The 18,471-nt window shown below is 36.0% G+C and overlaps 1 protein-coding gene across 1 annotated transcript in view; it reads left to right on the top strand.

The window, feature by feature from the left end:
• The window catches only part of STK26 (serine/threonine kinase 26), a 51,651-nt gene extending 33,708 nt beyond the window's left edge, over positions 1-17,943 (top strand). The window contains exons 4-12 of the mRNA XM_032474946.1: positions 5,984-6,040; positions 10,570-10,678; positions 10,768-10,925; positions 11,768-11,953; positions 13,064-13,212; positions 14,169-14,262; positions 14,687-14,749; positions 14,831-14,967; positions 16,160-17,943. Coding sequence (XP_032330837.1) covers positions 5,984-6,040; positions 10,570-10,678; positions 10,768-10,925; positions 11,768-11,953; positions 13,064-13,212; positions 14,169-14,262; positions 14,687-14,749; positions 14,831-14,967; positions 16,160-16,184 — 978 coding nt within the window. The 3' untranslated portion in view covers positions 16,185-17,943. The remainder of the gene's footprint in view (positions 1-5,983; positions 6,041-10,569; positions 10,679-10,767; positions 10,926-11,767; positions 11,954-13,063; positions 13,213-14,168; positions 14,263-14,686; positions 14,750-14,830; positions 14,968-16,159) is intronic.
• The last annotated feature ends 528 nt before the right edge of the window (positions 17,944-18,471 follow it).

Raw genomic sequence — 18,471 nt, 5'->3', positions numbered from 1 at the left:
TTATTTAGGGTCAGATTCTTTCTTAGGAATCCTACGAGTGGTCACTCAGTCACAGTAGTTTTAGGTCTCCCTTCTAATTCCATAGCAGGCTTAGTTATAAGCAACCCGGGGAGTTTATTATTGTTATTGGTGTGTGTGTGTGTATGTGTGTGTTGCTCATTCTGGTTTACTCCTTCTGGATTGAATCCTTGTAATTCCAGACCCACTCTAGAGCAAACCTGAATGTTTGCTGTTTTTAGGCATCTGTAACGGATAAGCTATTTTTGGTAACTGATTTCAAACATTTAATAAGCCCTATTTAAAACGTGCTAGTCTATATTATATTGAAAATGGGTACTGAAGTGGCATTGACTTTTATTGGTTGCTTACAGTCTTTGTTTATTCATATTCAATACGCTCATAGAAAGTGAATTGTAGCTCTGTATTATTTATTCCTAAGATTTCACATTTTAAAAAATTTCCCTCATAGTATATATCACCCAATAAATGCTTAATCTTTCAATAAATAAAACTGATAGTTTGTTGTGACCAAGTCTTGATTATAGAATGTTTTCAGACCAGTTAGTGATACAAACCATTATCCAAGATGTCTGCTTAGAGAATTAAAGTGTATTATTTTTATCTCCTTTACCCATCACTAATTAAAATACATGATGAGAAAGACTACTTCAAAGAACATGTCACTTCATGATAAAATTGTAGAAACTCATAGATGGTTGCTATTGATTATTTACATCCAGAACCAATTTACATTAAAGTAAATAAATGTAGTGTGTACATACCATTCATACACATTCTGTCTTTAGGGATATACATATATATACACAGAGAAAAAGAAATATTTTATGGTATTATAACCTTCTAATACCTTTTCTTTAAGTTACTTTCTTAAATTGACCATTTCTTTATTTTCCATTTATATTAAAACACAGTGTGACTTCGCAGGCTTGCAATTTTTTTTAACTGAAAATCACATCAAATATAACAGGGTTCTGCTTAATGCAGTCAGTGTAATTCAAGGCCACATCCTTTAAGTACCACCAAAGAGCTGTGTCATCAATCGACTTATGTTCTTACTGTGGCCCATCCTTCCATTTCAGATGACACGGGGGATTTTGTGAGTCAAGTTAATTAAGTAAAGTACGATATGGGTTCTTCTCAGGTTGTCCTAACACAGGACATAACCAAGACCTCACTGTAAGCTGGAGGAAAAGTTATTGCACTTGAGAGAAAATTATATGTTCTCTGAAACTGTATGTAGTTGTACTGCTTTCCTTGAGACATGCAGAAATGTACTAGGTATTCATTTTGACTGAGCTCACTGTATAACTTCATTTTTAAAAACAAGAGTAAAAACCAGACAAACACATCAGTATGACCACAGTATTTTCCTTTAATTTTAGTTCACTGCAGATTTTCCTGACAGACAAAGTTAGTCTTTATGAAGAGTGCTCAAATAAGCAAACCCTTCCCTTCTGATCTCATAATATTGGAAGAATCTTTTATAATCTTTAAATATTTTTCTAGTTTGATATAAATCTTAAAATGAAGCTCACTCAGGCATTGAATAGAATTTGAATTACGTCTTTATTTGCTGCTGCAAATTGCCTTTAGATTTCTGTTTATGTTAAGGAAATATGCCTCTCTCCACATACCACAGCTACTGATATTTATTTTAAAAAAAAGAATTGAATGACTGAAGTAAAATATTCTAGAATAGAGTCTGCACAGTTTTGTGGCCTTCTCATTATTTCTCTGAAGACGTGCGTGCGTGTGTGCTTATTTCCAACGCATGGTGAATGTTTCTGGAATATTTCTGAAATATTCTCTAATTTTTTTTATATTATCATTTTCTTGTAAAACTTGAAGGAAATTGAAAAGGAAAATATTTCCTCCTCTCACAGTGCTTTTTTTTCTCAAAATAAGAATAGCTTTAAACTTCCTGTGATAAACCTCTAAGAAGCTCCATATAGATTCAATTCAGCAGATATTTCTTTACTGCATACCTGCCATGTGTATTCCTCTCATTCTGCATATTTGCCCTGGTCAGTCTCACCTACTTTATCCTGACAGCTTCTAAATTCATGTCTCTGGTTTCGGCCTCTCTCCTTAGCCCCAGGTAGGTATATCTTAACCTGTCTCATATTACCCGTTTCACAGCAAGCACAATAACTCAAAAACTAGGGAATAGCATCTGAACTGTGTATTTTTTTTCCTTAGTTTTGCAATTTTTATCGTTTGGGGTTTTTTTGTTTGTTTTATTTTGTTCTTGGCAGGGGAGGGGGTAATTAGATTTGTTTGTTTATTTAATGGAGATATTGGGCATTGAACCCAGGACGTCATGCATGCCAGGCATACACTCTACCACTGAGCTACCCCCTCCCCCCTTGAACTGGATCTTGACATGATTTTGATAGGGGTTGGGATGTGAGGGTAGGATACAGACAAGACATTCTAGACTAGAAGAAAATGATCCCGAGGTGGTAAAGTCTTTGGCAAGGTGATCTCTTCTGCCCCTTGCTGTTCTGCAAAATTTTACATTCTGTTTCTTTTCTATCGTGGTAAAATAATATACACCAGCAGAGTTATCATTTGAACCACTTTAAGTGTATAGTTCTGTGGCACTTAGTACACTTAAGTTGTTGTGTGGCCATCACTGCCGTTCGTCTCCAGAACTTTTTCACCTCCCTCAACTGAAATTCTGTACACATTAAACTGTAACTCCCCATTCTCTCCTCACCACGGTCCTTGGCACCACCATCCTACTTTCTGTCTATGAATTTCCCCACTCCACGCACCTCACACAAGTGGTATTCTACAACATTTGCCCTTTAGTGATTGGCTTCTTTTACTTATACATGCTGGTTTATGTGGTCAACGATATGATCGGCTATTTGATTCATAGACCAGCCTACTTAATTCAACATGTACTTGATCTAGGTACAGTAATAATCTTGCAAAAACATATAATGAATATTTTTAATGTCTTTGTTTCTTTTTCAAAATGTTTTTTCTATAAACAAATGAATTTCAAGTTCCACAGTAGCATTTCTCCCCTACTTTGGCCAATTGTCTGCTTTAGTGGCAGACAACTTGGTTCAGGCATGATGGAGTTAATACTCCAGACACCAGTGATTTGTTCACACTAGGCCCCCACTTCTCCCCAGTAAACAGTGTAAGTCTGAAGTACATACTTTTTAGGCATTCTGATTTTGGAACAGAGAGCCATTTCCTAACGTCTAACTGACCACCCATGTTGATGCAGGACTTTAAACTTACTCCTCCAACTCTTTGTTAAAATGTGTGCATCATTTTATAAGTGGAGAAGTGGAGTTTTTCCTCCAGGAACTTCCTATATTTAAATATGCCGGATGTATGGTTACGGTTTAGAGTCATTTGGCTCTTTTGGATTTGTAAACCAGTGTGTAAATATCATCCTAGCCTTTTAAATTATTTAAAAACAAACCAAACATACATATTTGCATTCTCCAACACAAACATCTTTTACCAGAAATCAAAGGTAGAAGCTGTAGCCTCCCCAAAAGAATACAAACACAGGGTCTGGATTTTTTGGTGGTGGGTTTGGTTTGTGATTAGCGTTTTCATTAAGACTTGCTGTGAACAAGGGACAAACAAGAGTGTGTGTGGTTTAAGCCTCCTTGAGTCGGGAGGAGCTTCCCCAGCTCACTGTTCCTGCCTGTGCCCACTCGGGCCTGCCTTCAGTCCCCATACCTCCAGTCCCCATGCCTCCCTCTCAGTCTTCTCAACGTCCGGACCTGTGACCGTCCTCCAGGGAGGCTTGTCTGCAGAAGTGACAATCAGAAGGAAACAGCCAGAAAAGCTATCAGGCAGCTCTGGTTCCCTGCCTGTTTCAGAAGATTCCTAGCTCTACCGAATAGCTCACTTGCAAAGAGGAAGCCTTCTTTTCAGATCTGGAAGTTGCTTAGTCATAACTTTAATGACATTTTAAGCTTTCTATGAATACTTTTTAGTAAAGAGCAGACAGTTGGTAAGTTACTGTTTTGAATCAGTACCAAAAAAAAAAAAAAGACACATTGTTTTTCACTTGGAAAACAGGTGCTTTCATTCATGCAGAACTGCAAAACAGATAAACATGTTTTATAAGAGCTTTTTATTTTTCTTTTAAATGTCAGGTGAATGGGAAGCATTCTGAATTCATAAGGTAGAATATACTACTCATTAGAAACAAACTGTGGCAAAAGAAAAAAATTCTCAGGCTGTAAGGCATGGTGAGAAGCACTTCTTTTCCTCTGTTGAAGAAAGTATGAAGGCACATCAGGTTCACAGTTCTCGTGTTCTGGGTGCCTAATTTCTATCCGTGAAAACAAGTTACATGAACCACTCCTGGGGGTCTTCTCCCCTCCCACTGTTATGGGGATTTAGTTCCTCTCCTTCCTAATATGGACACTGCTCTTTCTCTCCGAGTTCAAGCTGGCCTGCTGTGACAGGAGGGAGAGGATGTCAAGATTGGGGAGGAGCACTGTTCCTGTCTTCCTCTTGTACATCCTACGCAGTGTCAGTGTCAGGAAAGAAAGGAGGATCTTTCATCTTAATTGAGCTGAGCCCTCCCTCCCTGGTCCCTACCCCTAAGCAACATCCCATTCCCCCCACAACAGTGTCACTTAAATACTCATCATCATGTTACTGGAGTCCATTCTCTTCCAATAATAAAGCCCCAGCCTCATGGAGACACATGGAAATTTTGAATGCAACTTAACTCCTGAGTACTTCCCAGGGATTTTAGAGTTTGAAGACTACCAGCAATAGCTTGAGAATCTTCATCCCGTAGCTGGGACTGTACAGGTGAGACATGTGTTGCTGGCATCCCAAGTTGAAGCACAATACTGAATATATTTCCCCTCTAGAAACATTGTTATGGTATAAATAGTATTTCCTCTGGTATTCTTTATGCCATGCTATTGATACCTTTGTGTTAAATTGTCTTTTGGAGGGGACTGCTCCAGGAACCTAGGCATTATTTTTATGGGAAAACGCTTGCTTTCCAAATTCCTAACATCTTACTTAAAAGTGGACTTTTGGAACACAGTTTATTCACAACTTGGCTATTTGCCAGTATAGTAAAACCAACTATTCCACTTCCAGTCAATTCTGTGGTCCAACAAAGATTCAGAGAATACCACTCATGAAATGGTATGGAGAGATGTCTCCAGTATTTCAAACTATAGCTGAAAAAATTTTTTAATGATTTATTCCAATTTTTATCAGATATTGCTGCATGATGTGTATATGTATACACCTGTTTTGTAAGTTAATTACACGTGTTCCCCCTATGAGTTCCATTTGCTCTTGTACAACATACAGTGAAGTTAACTCTACCTGGAGTATTCATAATGCTTTTAAAGCTACACACTCCCTTTCTCTTATCCATTTACCCTGAGAGACAAGAAGGGGACAGCATTCTTTCTAGGAGTATATGTACAAAAAAATGCCCCATTAATCATGGCTGATAAAAGCTGTAAAGTACATTAAAACAAAAGCCAAAAACTAAAATAAGTCACGGTCTCCAGTGTCCTCAAACTCTGAAATCACATGAGAAGCACCCAGAAACCCCATTCACAATTTCTACAGTCTTCATTTCCTCCCTTATTCTTTAATATAACTATCTTTTCCTTTCAATGTCATCATTCAAAATAATAATTTAAATCTATTATTTATTTTTTCTGGGTTTTATAAAAATTGCTAATAGTTTGACAGGAGGAAACAATAATTTGTTAATTTTTTAAGCTATCTCATATGCTAAATAGGTTTCAGGGAGAGTCAAGACTGAGAACTTAACTTTCATTTGTAATGTTCTATGGGAAAATATACTCTGACTTCCAAACAATTAATTTTAAACCTATATTTTAGAACCAGTACATTAGTATGTCAGATTTAACATTTATGTTAGTATAATTATTTGGCTTAGGTTTATAATTATTAAGTTGTTTTGTGGCTTTTACAGGGTTCAAAATTATGGATAATAATGGAATACCTGGGTGGCGGTTCAGCACTGGATCTTGTAAGTATTTTAAAATAATTACATACACACATTCACATCCATACTTCCACTTTTTTAAATTGGAGTAAGCAATGGCTTTGGAGGCAAGCTATGTGGTTGCTTTAGTTAATATGTTCAGTCTCTCTTCAGGACCACTACTCCTGTGTAGACTGAACTGTAGTACAGGATGGAGCATGTTGCTGGCATTCTAAGAGTATATAAGAAATACAAATAGCTTAATAAAATAAAGCTCCCCCCGCCATGAAATTAGGAATGAGTGTGCGACAGTTGCTATCAGTTTAGAGTTTTGCTTTACATACTTATCCCAGAAAAGATTGAGTATTCTTACGTTTTTAAAAATACATCATTCAGGTAACTGTCACTAAAAATGTCTCTTGGGTTCTAACCAAGTAGGCCTACAGAGCCAGCTCTCTGCAGAGTTCTCTCTGCCCCTCTATAGATCATTTGGAAATGTGATGGCATTTTTGTCACAGTGACTTAGAAGTGCCATAGCCATTCCAGTGGGCAGGGACCAGGCTGCTAAAATCCTGTAGTGTGTGGGAAAAGTTCCACCCCGTGAAAATGTGTTCACGCACAAAATGTTTCTGAGAAACACTGTTTGTTTCCACCAAGTTTGATTCTATCAGTGTTGTTCTCTCCCACTTTAAAATCTTTAGTAATATGACATCGTATTTAAAATTCAATAGGAACGACTAGAGACACCTTTGTGTAGTAGAAGGACCACTGGGAGTTTGAGGTTACAGTGCTGGCTCTATTTTTAACTAAATCTATGACTGTGAACAAGACACATAAATTCCTTAGACTTGGATATCCTATAAAACAAAGAAGCTGTACTAAGTTCTGTTTTATCTTTAATATCATATGCTTTTATATAATATGCTTCTGCTTTGAAATTGTATGCTGTTTCTAAAAATAAAGTGTTAGATGATTAAGATCACCAAGTAATATTTTAATTCTTCATTTTTAAAGTGGAGATGAGTTTGTCTGACTGAAAGTAATCAAATATTTTTAAAAGCCTTTCATCCTGACTGCCAATGACTCCAAAGTTTCAAATAATCCTATGAATAGAAATGACCAAAAGCGATTTTCTTCCCTTTAGACAGAACCATACTTAAACCATTCTAAAGAAATGGTAATTAAACTTGATGGAGAGACTCATCTACTAGGAATTCATTTCAGTTTAATCAGTTGCTAAGTTAGGTAATCCTTCCTTGCGTCTAATGTAATTCTTATATCCTAAAGCTCAAGTTCATTTTTTTCTTTCTCTCTCCTCTCTAGTGAGAGAGCATAACTGGTGTTTCTTTGTATAATAATCCTTCATGCGTTCAGAGTCAGAGCTCATTCTCCCCCGGCAGTTAAGTGATCTCATCTCTATTTGTCCTGTCACATAGTTTTATTACGCAATCGTTTTTTCATTAGCTCCACAAGAAGCCTCACAATTGCTCCATGATCCTCATTCCACTTTTTAAATATTACAAGCCCTTTCCAAATTTATCACAGTTACCTTATCCAGTCCCCTAAGGTGCTCGCCATGTCACTTCCCTGATTTGTAGGCATTGGCAAAGCTAGTGCACGGCTTTCGTCGGGAACACAGATAGCAAGTTTAAGCATTGGACACTGGCCCAGCCCTAACTAATACAATCTGTGTCCCCAGTAGTAGTTTGGTCAGTTTTATGAAATTTCTGAATGAAATGATTGTGAGATCTTAATCTCATCCTGCCATTCTGATCTCTTCCTAAATAGAACACATAGCAATTAGCATAAAGTCAATAAACATAAAAATGTTTTTAGCCCTGTAGTGGCTACAAATCAAGAGACCGAGATCCTAATCCCAGTTCTGCCATTGAACTTGTGCCTTAATTTCCTCAAATATTAAACAAAGAAATTAGTAATCTCTCTAGTTTTGTTTTTCTAGCTCTAACATTTAATGATATTGTGATTAATTATAAACCTCATTTAACTGGACTTTGTAGGGAGAGCAAATGATGAGAAAATGTGCTATTTGTTCCTCATATATATTGCTGTACAAATGAATGCTATCATTTGGGGGACCAAAGAAAGGATTAGGCTTAGAGGAAGGCACTGTTACCAGGGACAGGAGAAAACAAGAGAGATGCTGGGTAGAGAGTGTTCATCCCTTTAAACTGGTGCCTGACTAATGGAATATGATTATGACTAGTAATTTATGTCAACATTATGTAGTGTGTACCTCAAGATTCCCTCCCATTCTTACCCATAATTTAGTTGTATGTGAACAGACTTTGAGCATATTGTATGTTATTTTATTGAATTTACTATACCTTACTTCTTTCCAATAAGAATTACAGTGGCTTACAACAAAAACACAGGTAATAAAGCTAATAGAATAAACCATGAGCACCAAGGGAAAAAGTGGGAAAACAACATGGTAACCGTAAGAGACGGCGTAACATAACATGCTGTATTAGGGCCAGTTGGAAGTCAAAGGAGTTGAGGGAAACGGCCCAGGCCCACAACTGTACGTACAGTCTTTGAAAGAGAAAACGTCACTGTCTTGCATATGCTTAGTTGACAACAGAGGGAAATTACGCAAGGCCAGCACACTGCCCTGGAGGCAGGAGTATTAGCTATTAGAGACATGGTATGGTCTTCAGTCTTTGGAGAGAAGTTCAGTTGTGCGCTCCAGGTACAGTGGACCAAGATCTGGGCATCATTTCTCCCAAGGTTGCACTGGAAATTTTTAAAAAGAACAATCTCTGTTCCATCTACTTTACCTTCCTTCACTTTCCAACTCCCTTATTTCTCCTTTTCTGATTATTATCATCATGACTAAGGAAATGTTTTAACCACAAGGTTTGGGATCGTCTTCTCTCTGATAATAAACAAGAAAAACCCAACTCTACCACCGTTCTATCCCCATTTCCCTGCTATGGAGGTTTCCCTCCCATCCTCCTCCAGTACCCACTTAAGTGAGATTTTACTTTTACTGAATTATAAATTAGACCTAAGTATACCAGATAAATTAATGGGTCTTTAGGGCCCCTTTTTGTTTGTTTTTACTTAAATATATATTTTTAAATTCTGCATTAAAATTCTGTATTATCCAGGCCACCTTTAGAAATCCTTCAGAATGATAGCTAGTACCCCTTATATGTATCTTGCCCAATTTTCTAAGTAACTGAGGGTATACCTCCTCTAGCCCTGTCAACATTTTATGATCAGTGATACTAAGTACTAATCTTAAGTAATATGACGTTTGTCTTTAAATTATCTGATCGTACTTCAGAATTTCATTGCCAGCAATCAATAAAAATAAGCCATTTTCACCTTTTAGATGACTTTAATCATTGCTGTTTGAATAGCAACTTTTGGGGCACAAGTTGATATATTTGAAAGCAAATAGGTAATGTTACCTAGGAAAGGCACCTATTGAACTATGAACATCCCTGGAGTATACTGTATATCCAGACCATAGTTAATATTAAATAGTGAGACTGAAGTATGTGTTCTATTTTAAGCTGTTAAATTTCAACATGAAAGTGCCCTTTATTCAGAATAAATATGGCATTCATGAAAGATGAAATACACAAGGTGCCAAAGAGCTGTGAATCCCTCCCAGTGTGAGGCAGAGTGGGCAATATTTGATTTTCACCACCTCTTCCCTCCTTCCAGCAAACAGAACTCTACCTCAGCTCTGACTTTAGATTCCCACCCTTTCCTGTAATAATATTGTACAGTCCACTGTTTGTGCTTTATGAGGTACCAGAATTTTAAAATAACCATTTATTTTAAAGAGAGATTTTCAGATATTCCATTACAAGTTCTCCTGAAACCTAATCATTGCTTTCCTTGTATTTCAGTTGGAACTACTGGCTTTAGTACAGGGATGGGGAAAGAAAGGGAAATGTGTTACATTTATTTGAAAACCCGTATCCCTCCATGATTTGATAATTTTTTTTACAGTGAAAGTCTGAATAGTTTAGTTATTATATTCCTAGTTAAAATTTAAATCAGAGTCTCAAAAAAGGCTATATGCATTAATACATAAGTGCTAAGAACTGTGCTACAGCTGACCTATATGATCAAATTGAGTTGCTGCAGAAATCTCATGGAGTGTCTGATCTAAAAATGAGTTCAGTGTAAATATTTAATAAGCTTTAAACAGCAAATGCCAAAATTTAAGTAGCTGATTTCTTTTTTTCCTATCTGAAAAAAAAAAGCTAGTTCTCTTATTATTTAAGCATATTTCTTAGATCTTTGACATAAATATTTAAGAACCTCAGGATTTGGAGCTGGTATATAGGTAACACTGCTTGTGTTATCTTTCAATATTGACTCTAATCATTTAAAAACCCTTTCAACCCCTTGACTTAACTTTTTAACTCTCTTTCCTCACCTTTTGAATTTTTCTCATTTGTTTAAAGATCGGCTTAATAAAACAGAACTGCTTCACATATCTAAGTGATTCCCTTATTTCAAAGATAATATCAAGTTTGAAATTTATTATTCCAAAGTTTTACATGTATGTGTGTGTGTGTTTTGCCCCTCAGCTGCGAGCTGGTCCATTTGATGAGGTCCAGATAGCTACCATGCTAAAGGAAATTTTGAAAGGTCTGGACTACCTGCATTCAGAAAAGAAAATTCACCGAGACATAAAAGGTATACAAAAGTCTAACATGAACCTGAGAAAAACAGATGCATTCTGAGGAAGCTGAGGGGTTTTTTTTTCGTTTCTTTTATCCTCCTAGCTGCCAATGTCCTGCTCTCAGAACAAGGAGATGTTAAACTTGCTGACTTTGGAGTTGCTGGCCAGCTGACAGATACACAAATTAAAAGAAACACCTTTGTGGGAACACCATTTTGGATGGCTCCTGAAGTTATTCAACAGTCAGCTTATGACTCAAAAGTAAAGTGTTACCTGTACAAACTGTTTTGTTTTTAATAAGTTTAATTAGCATACTGTCTGATTTAATAAACTGCCTTAATTCTCCTTCCATTTAAAGTATTTCTAAAGCTAGAGTCATGTTAGAGGTTGCTGCTAAAAAATAAGTTCCCTTGATGCTGGTAATATTTGGACCCTATTCCCTTCAATGGCTTCCCTTCCTACTTGAAATAAAATCCAAAGTTCTTACAATTACATACGTGCCTTTCCACAGTCTGGCCCTTGTCTGCCTCTCCAGCCTCATCTCTTATCACTCTCCTCTGTTTTCTATCTGCTTCAGCCACAGTGGCCTCATTGCTGTCCCATAATCATAGCAAGTACCCTCTGGCCTCAGGACCTTTGGACTTGCCTTTCCCTCTCTCTGGAATAACCTTCCTCCCAATCAGGTCTCTGCTTAAACATTACCTACACAGAGTAGTCTTCCCTAGCCATGCTGTGTAAACTTGCAGCCGCTTCACCCATCATTCAATATTCTCTTATCCTGATTTATTATTTCCTTCACAAAACTTAGCACCATCTGACATCATATTATTTATTTATCTGTCTCTCCTAAAACATAAGCCTCTTGAGAGCAGGGATTTTTGTCTTAGTCACCACCTGAATCCCCAGTGCCTAGAATGCAGTACTTGGCACAAAGTGGGAAATTTGATAATTTTTTAACTAAATGAATTCTATTAATAAAAATGTATTAACATCACATTTCTTGAGACATTTTAATATTGTATGACCATTCGGTTCCACAGGCTATTTTGTGGCAATATGTTGGAATGGAATTTCAAGGTAATTTTTTTTCTTCCTTACCTTAGGCTGACATTTGGTCACTGGGAATTACTGCTATTGAACTCGCCAAGGGAGAGCCCCCGAACTCCGATATGCATCCAATGAGAGTTCTGTTTCTTATTCCAAAAAATAATCCTCCAACTCTTGTCGGAGATTTTAGTAAATCCTTTAAGGAGTTTATTGATGCATGCCTGAACAAAGATCCATCATTTGTGAGTATATATGCTATTTCTACTGTTTTCTATTATTAGATCTACATAGAGCCAACGTGGTTTTGTTCAACAGTGAGGAAGTCAATGCGTGTGAAAACTGTCTAAGATCCATCCCAGGAACCTGATTCTTCCCTCTCTGTTGCTAATTCTGTTCAGTTCACAAGATCTGTAGTTCCTTCTCTCCTTCCTCTGCATCTTTTTTTTGTGGTCCCTAGCTTCTTCCTTATTCTGTTGATCATTTCCTGTTTCAGAGGGAAAGAAATTTAGGAAGTAAAGTTCATTTACTAGAATGTCATTATTAAGATATGTGTGTAACTGTTCACAGCTGATTTTTATTCAGCTGTGTTTTCATTTTTCAAGAAAAGATGTTTACATTTCACTATTTTAAATTTAACATTTAGAAATTCCAACATTGACATTGTATACTTTTTCCTGAAGCCTAATGAGCTCCATTCATCTACCTGGAAAATTTGATTATAGTTGTTGTACTGTTTTTAAAATAAAGCTGTCGGATGACTTCTAGAAACTAGAAATATACAAGAACTGTCTAAGCGTGATTAACTACATTTAAGCTGCTAATGAATATTCTGATATTAATAAAATACTATAGGGGAAAATAGCCCCCACAGAACCTGGTATTTGTATTTAGATGCAATATGAATTAATATGTGATGGAGAAGGGATTAATCTGGGGGTCATATGTGTGCAGATAATAAAAATAATACAGCCTTGCTAGTTTTCATCCTTTTTTCAATTTACAGTAAATATAATAAAAGTATTTAAAGCATTATTCTGAAATGTTTTTAAAATTTTACTTAATTATCAAAATCCTGCCATGTGTTTCTCTGCTGCCAGCTTGCTGGTAGGTAGGCCATCTTTTACCCATTGGTCTTTAACAAATTGGTGTCAAGGTAGTGAATTTAATTTGGTTGCCTCAAACCACTTCAAAAATAGAATTAGCCATTGTCCTACGGCATTTTTGTTGTCCTCGGGTCTACAGAAATACTTTTACACCTTTCAGCTTAATATTTGAAATGATTTCTTATCACCCCTTGCAATCACAAAGAGCCTAGAAAAATATTCACGCATCCTACCTATTTCGTTCCTTAGCGTCCTACAGCTAAAGAACTTCTGAAGCATAAATTCATTGTGAAAAATTCAAAGAAGACTTCTTATCTGACTGAGCTGATCGATCGATTTAAGAGATGGAAGGCAGAGGGACACAGTGACGATGAATCTGATTCTGAGGGTTCTGATTCGTATGTACAAATTATTTAATTTTTACGTAGCTAGCCCATTTTAATGTTGCATATCTTTTAACTACAATCCAATATGCTTTCTCTAGCATAAAATATAAACTGTATTCTAAAGTTTTACTTTAGACTGAGAATCTTTTAAAATCACGATCCGAGTAGAATGAATTTGGGAACATGTTTTTCTTAGAAGTGAATTGCTCTAGTTTTAAATGGTCTCGGTCTAACCCCTAGTGGATACTTGAGTACACTACAAAATTTTGGAACAAGACTCAATTAAAAGTGTTCTATTAGTTTGCCCAAAGTGATCAGGAGCTATGTCTTCTCATACTTTGGTGACAACCTGAAAAAAAATCTCTCTGGAGAACTAACCTTTCCCACCTCTTGGCCATGTACCAAACAGGTACATTTAAATATTCACCTGTATCTGATTTGTATCCCCTAAACAGTTGTGCTGTTTTTTAACTGCAGCATTTATGTTAACATTTTAGCCTCTAAGTCCATGTCTTAATTTAGACTAGAAAGTCTGTAGGCTACACCAGAATTTACTATTCCACTGGCTGAATCAACCCAAAGGCAATAGCAAATTTCTTTAGATAACACTCTCTGAGTCCTACATTTATGAGAAATTGCCCAACTTTTGAATGGGGTAAAAAATAGCATGGAGCCTTAAAAAATTCACAAGCCACACTGCAGGAGGTCCTGATCTAGTCAGTGGGAAGGGGTTGGGGCAGGGCTTTAAAGATAGTAAGAGGTGGTCTCACGTAATTCTGGTACACATTTAGAGTTGAGAAACACTGCTACTCTTCAGTAGAAAGTAGTGTCTACCTGAAACTGAGATCAAGTGATTTTTTAATACATTGGGACAATTCTCTCTTCAGAGTCTGGGTGCATTGATTTCGTGTTTTCACCAAGCTGAATCATTTAGGAACTTACAGAAGTCTCTTTGGCAATCTCCTTAGGGAATCCACCAGCAGGGAAAACAACACTCATCCTGAGTGGAGTTTTACCACCGTGCGAAAGAAGCCTGATCCAAAGAAACTACAGAATGGGGCAGTACGTATATGGAGATGATCACTTCCCCTTGATAGACTTTTTTGAACTATGTAGTGAGATTATTATGGCCCCAAATTGTTAGAAGTTAATACCCCTAACTGCCTGTCTACCTCACTGTGTCCATAGTATGTTTCATTTGCCACTAGTTTTGGGCTAATTAAGAAAAGGTCATAGAATTCATTTAAGTGGCCATTGGTATGTTTTAAAATGCATTTTACCTAGAGATATCTAAACCCAGTGGAATCATGTATATCAGTTGTAATTCTAGAAGTTAGAGGCCTCCTGGATGATGGATGGGAATTAGTGATGGGAAGAAAGCATGGAGACTTGCCTTGTATTGGGTCTTTCGGGGGAAGGATTCAAATTAATGCACATAAACGATGACTTTAATTTCATGTATATAAGCTATAATATTTGTTCAAAGGAGCAAGATCTTGTGCAAACCCTGAGCTGTTTGTCTATGATAATCGCACCTGCGTTTGCTGAAGTAAGTACAGATTGATTCGCTTTGGATATCTATTTTAAGAAGTTAGTCATTTTAAATGTTATAACTATTGATCTTTCTCAGCTTAAACAGCAGGATGAGAATAATGCTAGCAGGAATCAGGCAATTGAAGAACTGGAGAAAAGTATTGCCGTGGCTGAAGCTGCCTGTCCTGGCATCACAGATAAAATGGTGAAGAAGTTAATTGAAAAATTTCAAAAGTAAGCTTGAAATGTGATTTTTAAAAACCTGTTTTGACATTTTCTGCTGGATGTGGATTTATGATGCAATAATATAATTACCTACTTGATTCAGTCATTTTAATTTTTCCTGACAAAGTCAATTCATTTTTTTTTTGTTTTTTGGGGGGGTGGTAATTAGGTTTATTTATTTATTTATTATTTTTTATATTTAATGGAGGTACTGGAGATCAAACCCATGGTCTCATGCATGCTAAGCATGCGCTCTACCCCTGAGATATACCCTCCCCTACAAGGTCAATTCTTAATAATCGTATACTTGAAAACTTGTTTGTGATCCATCTTTAAGATTAGCTTTTGGAATTATCATCTTCGGGCATTGCAAGGTAGTTTTCCACTAAATGAAATGGCCTGGGTTCCCCCCCCCCCTTTTCCTGCTAGTAGGAGTCTAGTCAAAAAGTCATGGAGCACATTATTTGGACCCTTGTAAATACCATTTAAGAATGCTTTCATTCTTTCCACTACTCTTATCACACTGCTATTCACATAGTTTCAGTGCTAAAGTTCATGAAGTTTAACCCCCGTAAGAAAAGTTAAGGAAAAGATTTTAGATAAACTCAAAGAAGACTATAAAAGGTTCTTATGTTTGACTTCAGTTTCTATACTGTCTCTTGAACTGTGGGTTTAACTTTGTTTACATTCAATTAAGTTCTTATATTTAATATTTCAATTCTCTTCTTAAACAAGACTTCTGTATGCCTATACAGAGACAACTCCTTAGCTCAAGCAAGTTATAAAGCAATACTAACCTTAGCTTTAATCCCATTGTATCACTTTTCATGCATCTTTATATTTGTTTGTATTTGTGATGCCTCTAGGATCAAGTTGAAACAAACTGTACAGCCTGTAAAACGCATACTCTCATAGATCCTTCTAGCTGATAAAGCCTATTTATACTCATAAGCTAAAGCCCCTCTTAAAATCCCTTCGTTTTTAATGGAAACATCCCCTTCTCTTTTCCAATTTGCAAACAATTGGAAGTTGTAAAATCAGACGCACAGGGGATTTTTGATCTTCTTTATATTTGAACATCTGCATGAGACTCAACAGAGAGAATTCGGTTGGCTGAATCAGTTCCATACAGCGTTCATACAGATGAAAAATATGTACCTGCATAGGTGTATATCAATTTCAGTTTTCCTTAATTTTATAGGTGTTCAGCAGATGAATCCCCCTAAGAAACTTGCTGTTATTGGCTTCTATTTCATATGGACCCAGAGAAACCCACCAAAGCTACTTCAAGCTTAACAATGCTTAACTCATGAGCTCCATGTGCCTTTTGGATCTTTGCAACATTGAAGATTTGGAAGAAGCTATTACTATTTTGTGATGGTGTTTATCACTTTATATTTTAAAGAGATTATTTTGTAAGGAATAACTTTTAATACTATAGTTTCACCTGTATTCTAGTCAATGTTGAGATACAGTTTTGCTTTTAGGTGTCAATTACTTAAGTTACTAGGATGAATGCCTTTCATGTTTTGATCTTTAGTTAACTGTACACTCATGAAACATACAGGTCTTTCAAAGTCATCCTAAATATTCAACTTTTGTAAATCATCAAGCCTCAAAACGCACTTTTTAAAAAACAAACACAGTCATATTCTAAAAATGACTATTGGTGGGGAGGTGGAAACAAGTCATACATTCTTAAAACAAGTTTTTAGTCTCTTAAAAATGAAACCTGGAAAACTACGGACTCTTCTACCAAGTTGGTATTGATGTTCCAGGCAGCTCAGTGATGATCCCATTTGAGAGCCCTGTGTTCGAAGCATTTATAGGCAACATGTAGCAACAGAGGTACCTCTTGGTGTGCACTATTTACCTTCTCTTTTAGAAGAGGCAATTGACCCTTATTTAACATGGTTGGAAATTTAAAGCAATACCAACTTGGCCAAGGGTGGGTTTTTGGTGATACTGGAGGAATTGGTCAGGATTCATTTTTGAAATCAACTCAAATCACATATTACATGCTTAAATTTGGGGACCTTGAAAGAAGCTGATCATCTTGTGATTTTAAATACCTGATCAACAGGTATGAATATAACTCACACCAGCATAGTTTTGTCATGGTAGTAAAATGTCCTCTAAACTATTTATACATTTTTTTCTTCATAACTCCAATACATAAGCGTCATTTATTCATTTTTGAAAAGATATTTAAATAAGTATTTTCTGATTCATATGAAAGTAAACATAGTACAGGATGATTTCTGTGCGTACAAAGGTAAGTTAGACTGTACAGTTAATTTTCAGTTATATTTATGGTACTGTTATGGGGGTAATATCTTTTCCATTTAAGCCCAGTATATATATTATGCCTGCCTAAATCCTGAAGTGGGGCTATATTTTATAGTTGTAGAATTAGTGATATTAATTAGTTTTGACAGTTAATGTTTTATTGTTCTGATCTCTGCACAATTTGGTTTTTGCACAAGTCATTTTAATAAATCTGAATAATTGCCAAATGTTAAAAGAAAGATGTTCAAGAATACAGTTTTTAGTCGAAGAGGCCATTACCTCTTCTTTTTTATTTTAATAATACAGACACTTGAATAAGTTGTTGTGTCACCTGCCAAGAAAATTTTTTCATTGGTGCCTATACTGTAACAATTATTTTTAACACATTGTATTTTGAAGTAATAGTTCAGTTAAAATTTTCACCTGCTATGTAACTGAAACTCAATTACAGTTTATAAGTTGTAGCGGTCTGGTAAAAACTTTGCACCTCATATCATGGATGAAATGAGTATTTTTCTAAAAGTAAAAGCAACAAGTTTTTAAATTGATTATTTGAAACTTTACAGCACAACTGCATCATGAATAGACAGTGGTATTGCTTATTCATTATAGGTATTAGTCCTGTAAACTGTTTCTCGGTGAAGCATACTTCAGTGTTTTGGGGGGGTTAAAAATAAATATTTAAATTTCATGGTCCTCAATGTTTGTTTTCTTGAGGGGGCTATGGTATGTTATTTTAATTGTTTTAAATTATTTCCCTTTTACCCTTTAATGCATTTGTTGGAACTTTAACACAGATGTTTCCATTGGAAACCAGGAGATACTCTTCACATTTTATAAGCATTGATTGTAACTCTTCACATCCTAATAAGCATTGAACATCTTCCTGTTTTCTGCCTCCTGTCCTGACAAAATTATTAATAGAGTCCTCTTTCACTCAAAAATTGTCCTCCCTAGGTTGGACAGTAAATTATATGGTCATCCTAATGAAAGCTTTATTTGGAAAACTTTTACAGATTTCAACCCTGTACTTCTCTTGGGAAAACAAATTTCACAAAGATTTTTAGAACTTGAGATGAAAAATAGCATATGATCTTAGAGGAATTGGGAGTTTTTCCTAGAGAAAAAGTCAAAGATAAACTTAGTATAGCTTTGAGGATCTATAGGATTAATATAGGTGATTGGGCTTCAAAATAGTCTTATTATTAATCAGCTATTCTAGAC

Source organism: Camelus ferus, chromosome X, assembly GCF_009834535.1.
Source record: "Camelus ferus isolate YT-003-E chromosome X, BCGSAC_Cfer_1.0, whole genome shotgun sequence".
NCBI classification, from domain to species: Eukaryota; Metazoa; Chordata; class Mammalia; order Artiodactyla; family Camelidae; genus Camelus; species Camelus ferus.
Note: the sequence above shows the minus strand (reverse complement) of the source record. Positions and strands in the feature narration are given on the sequence as shown.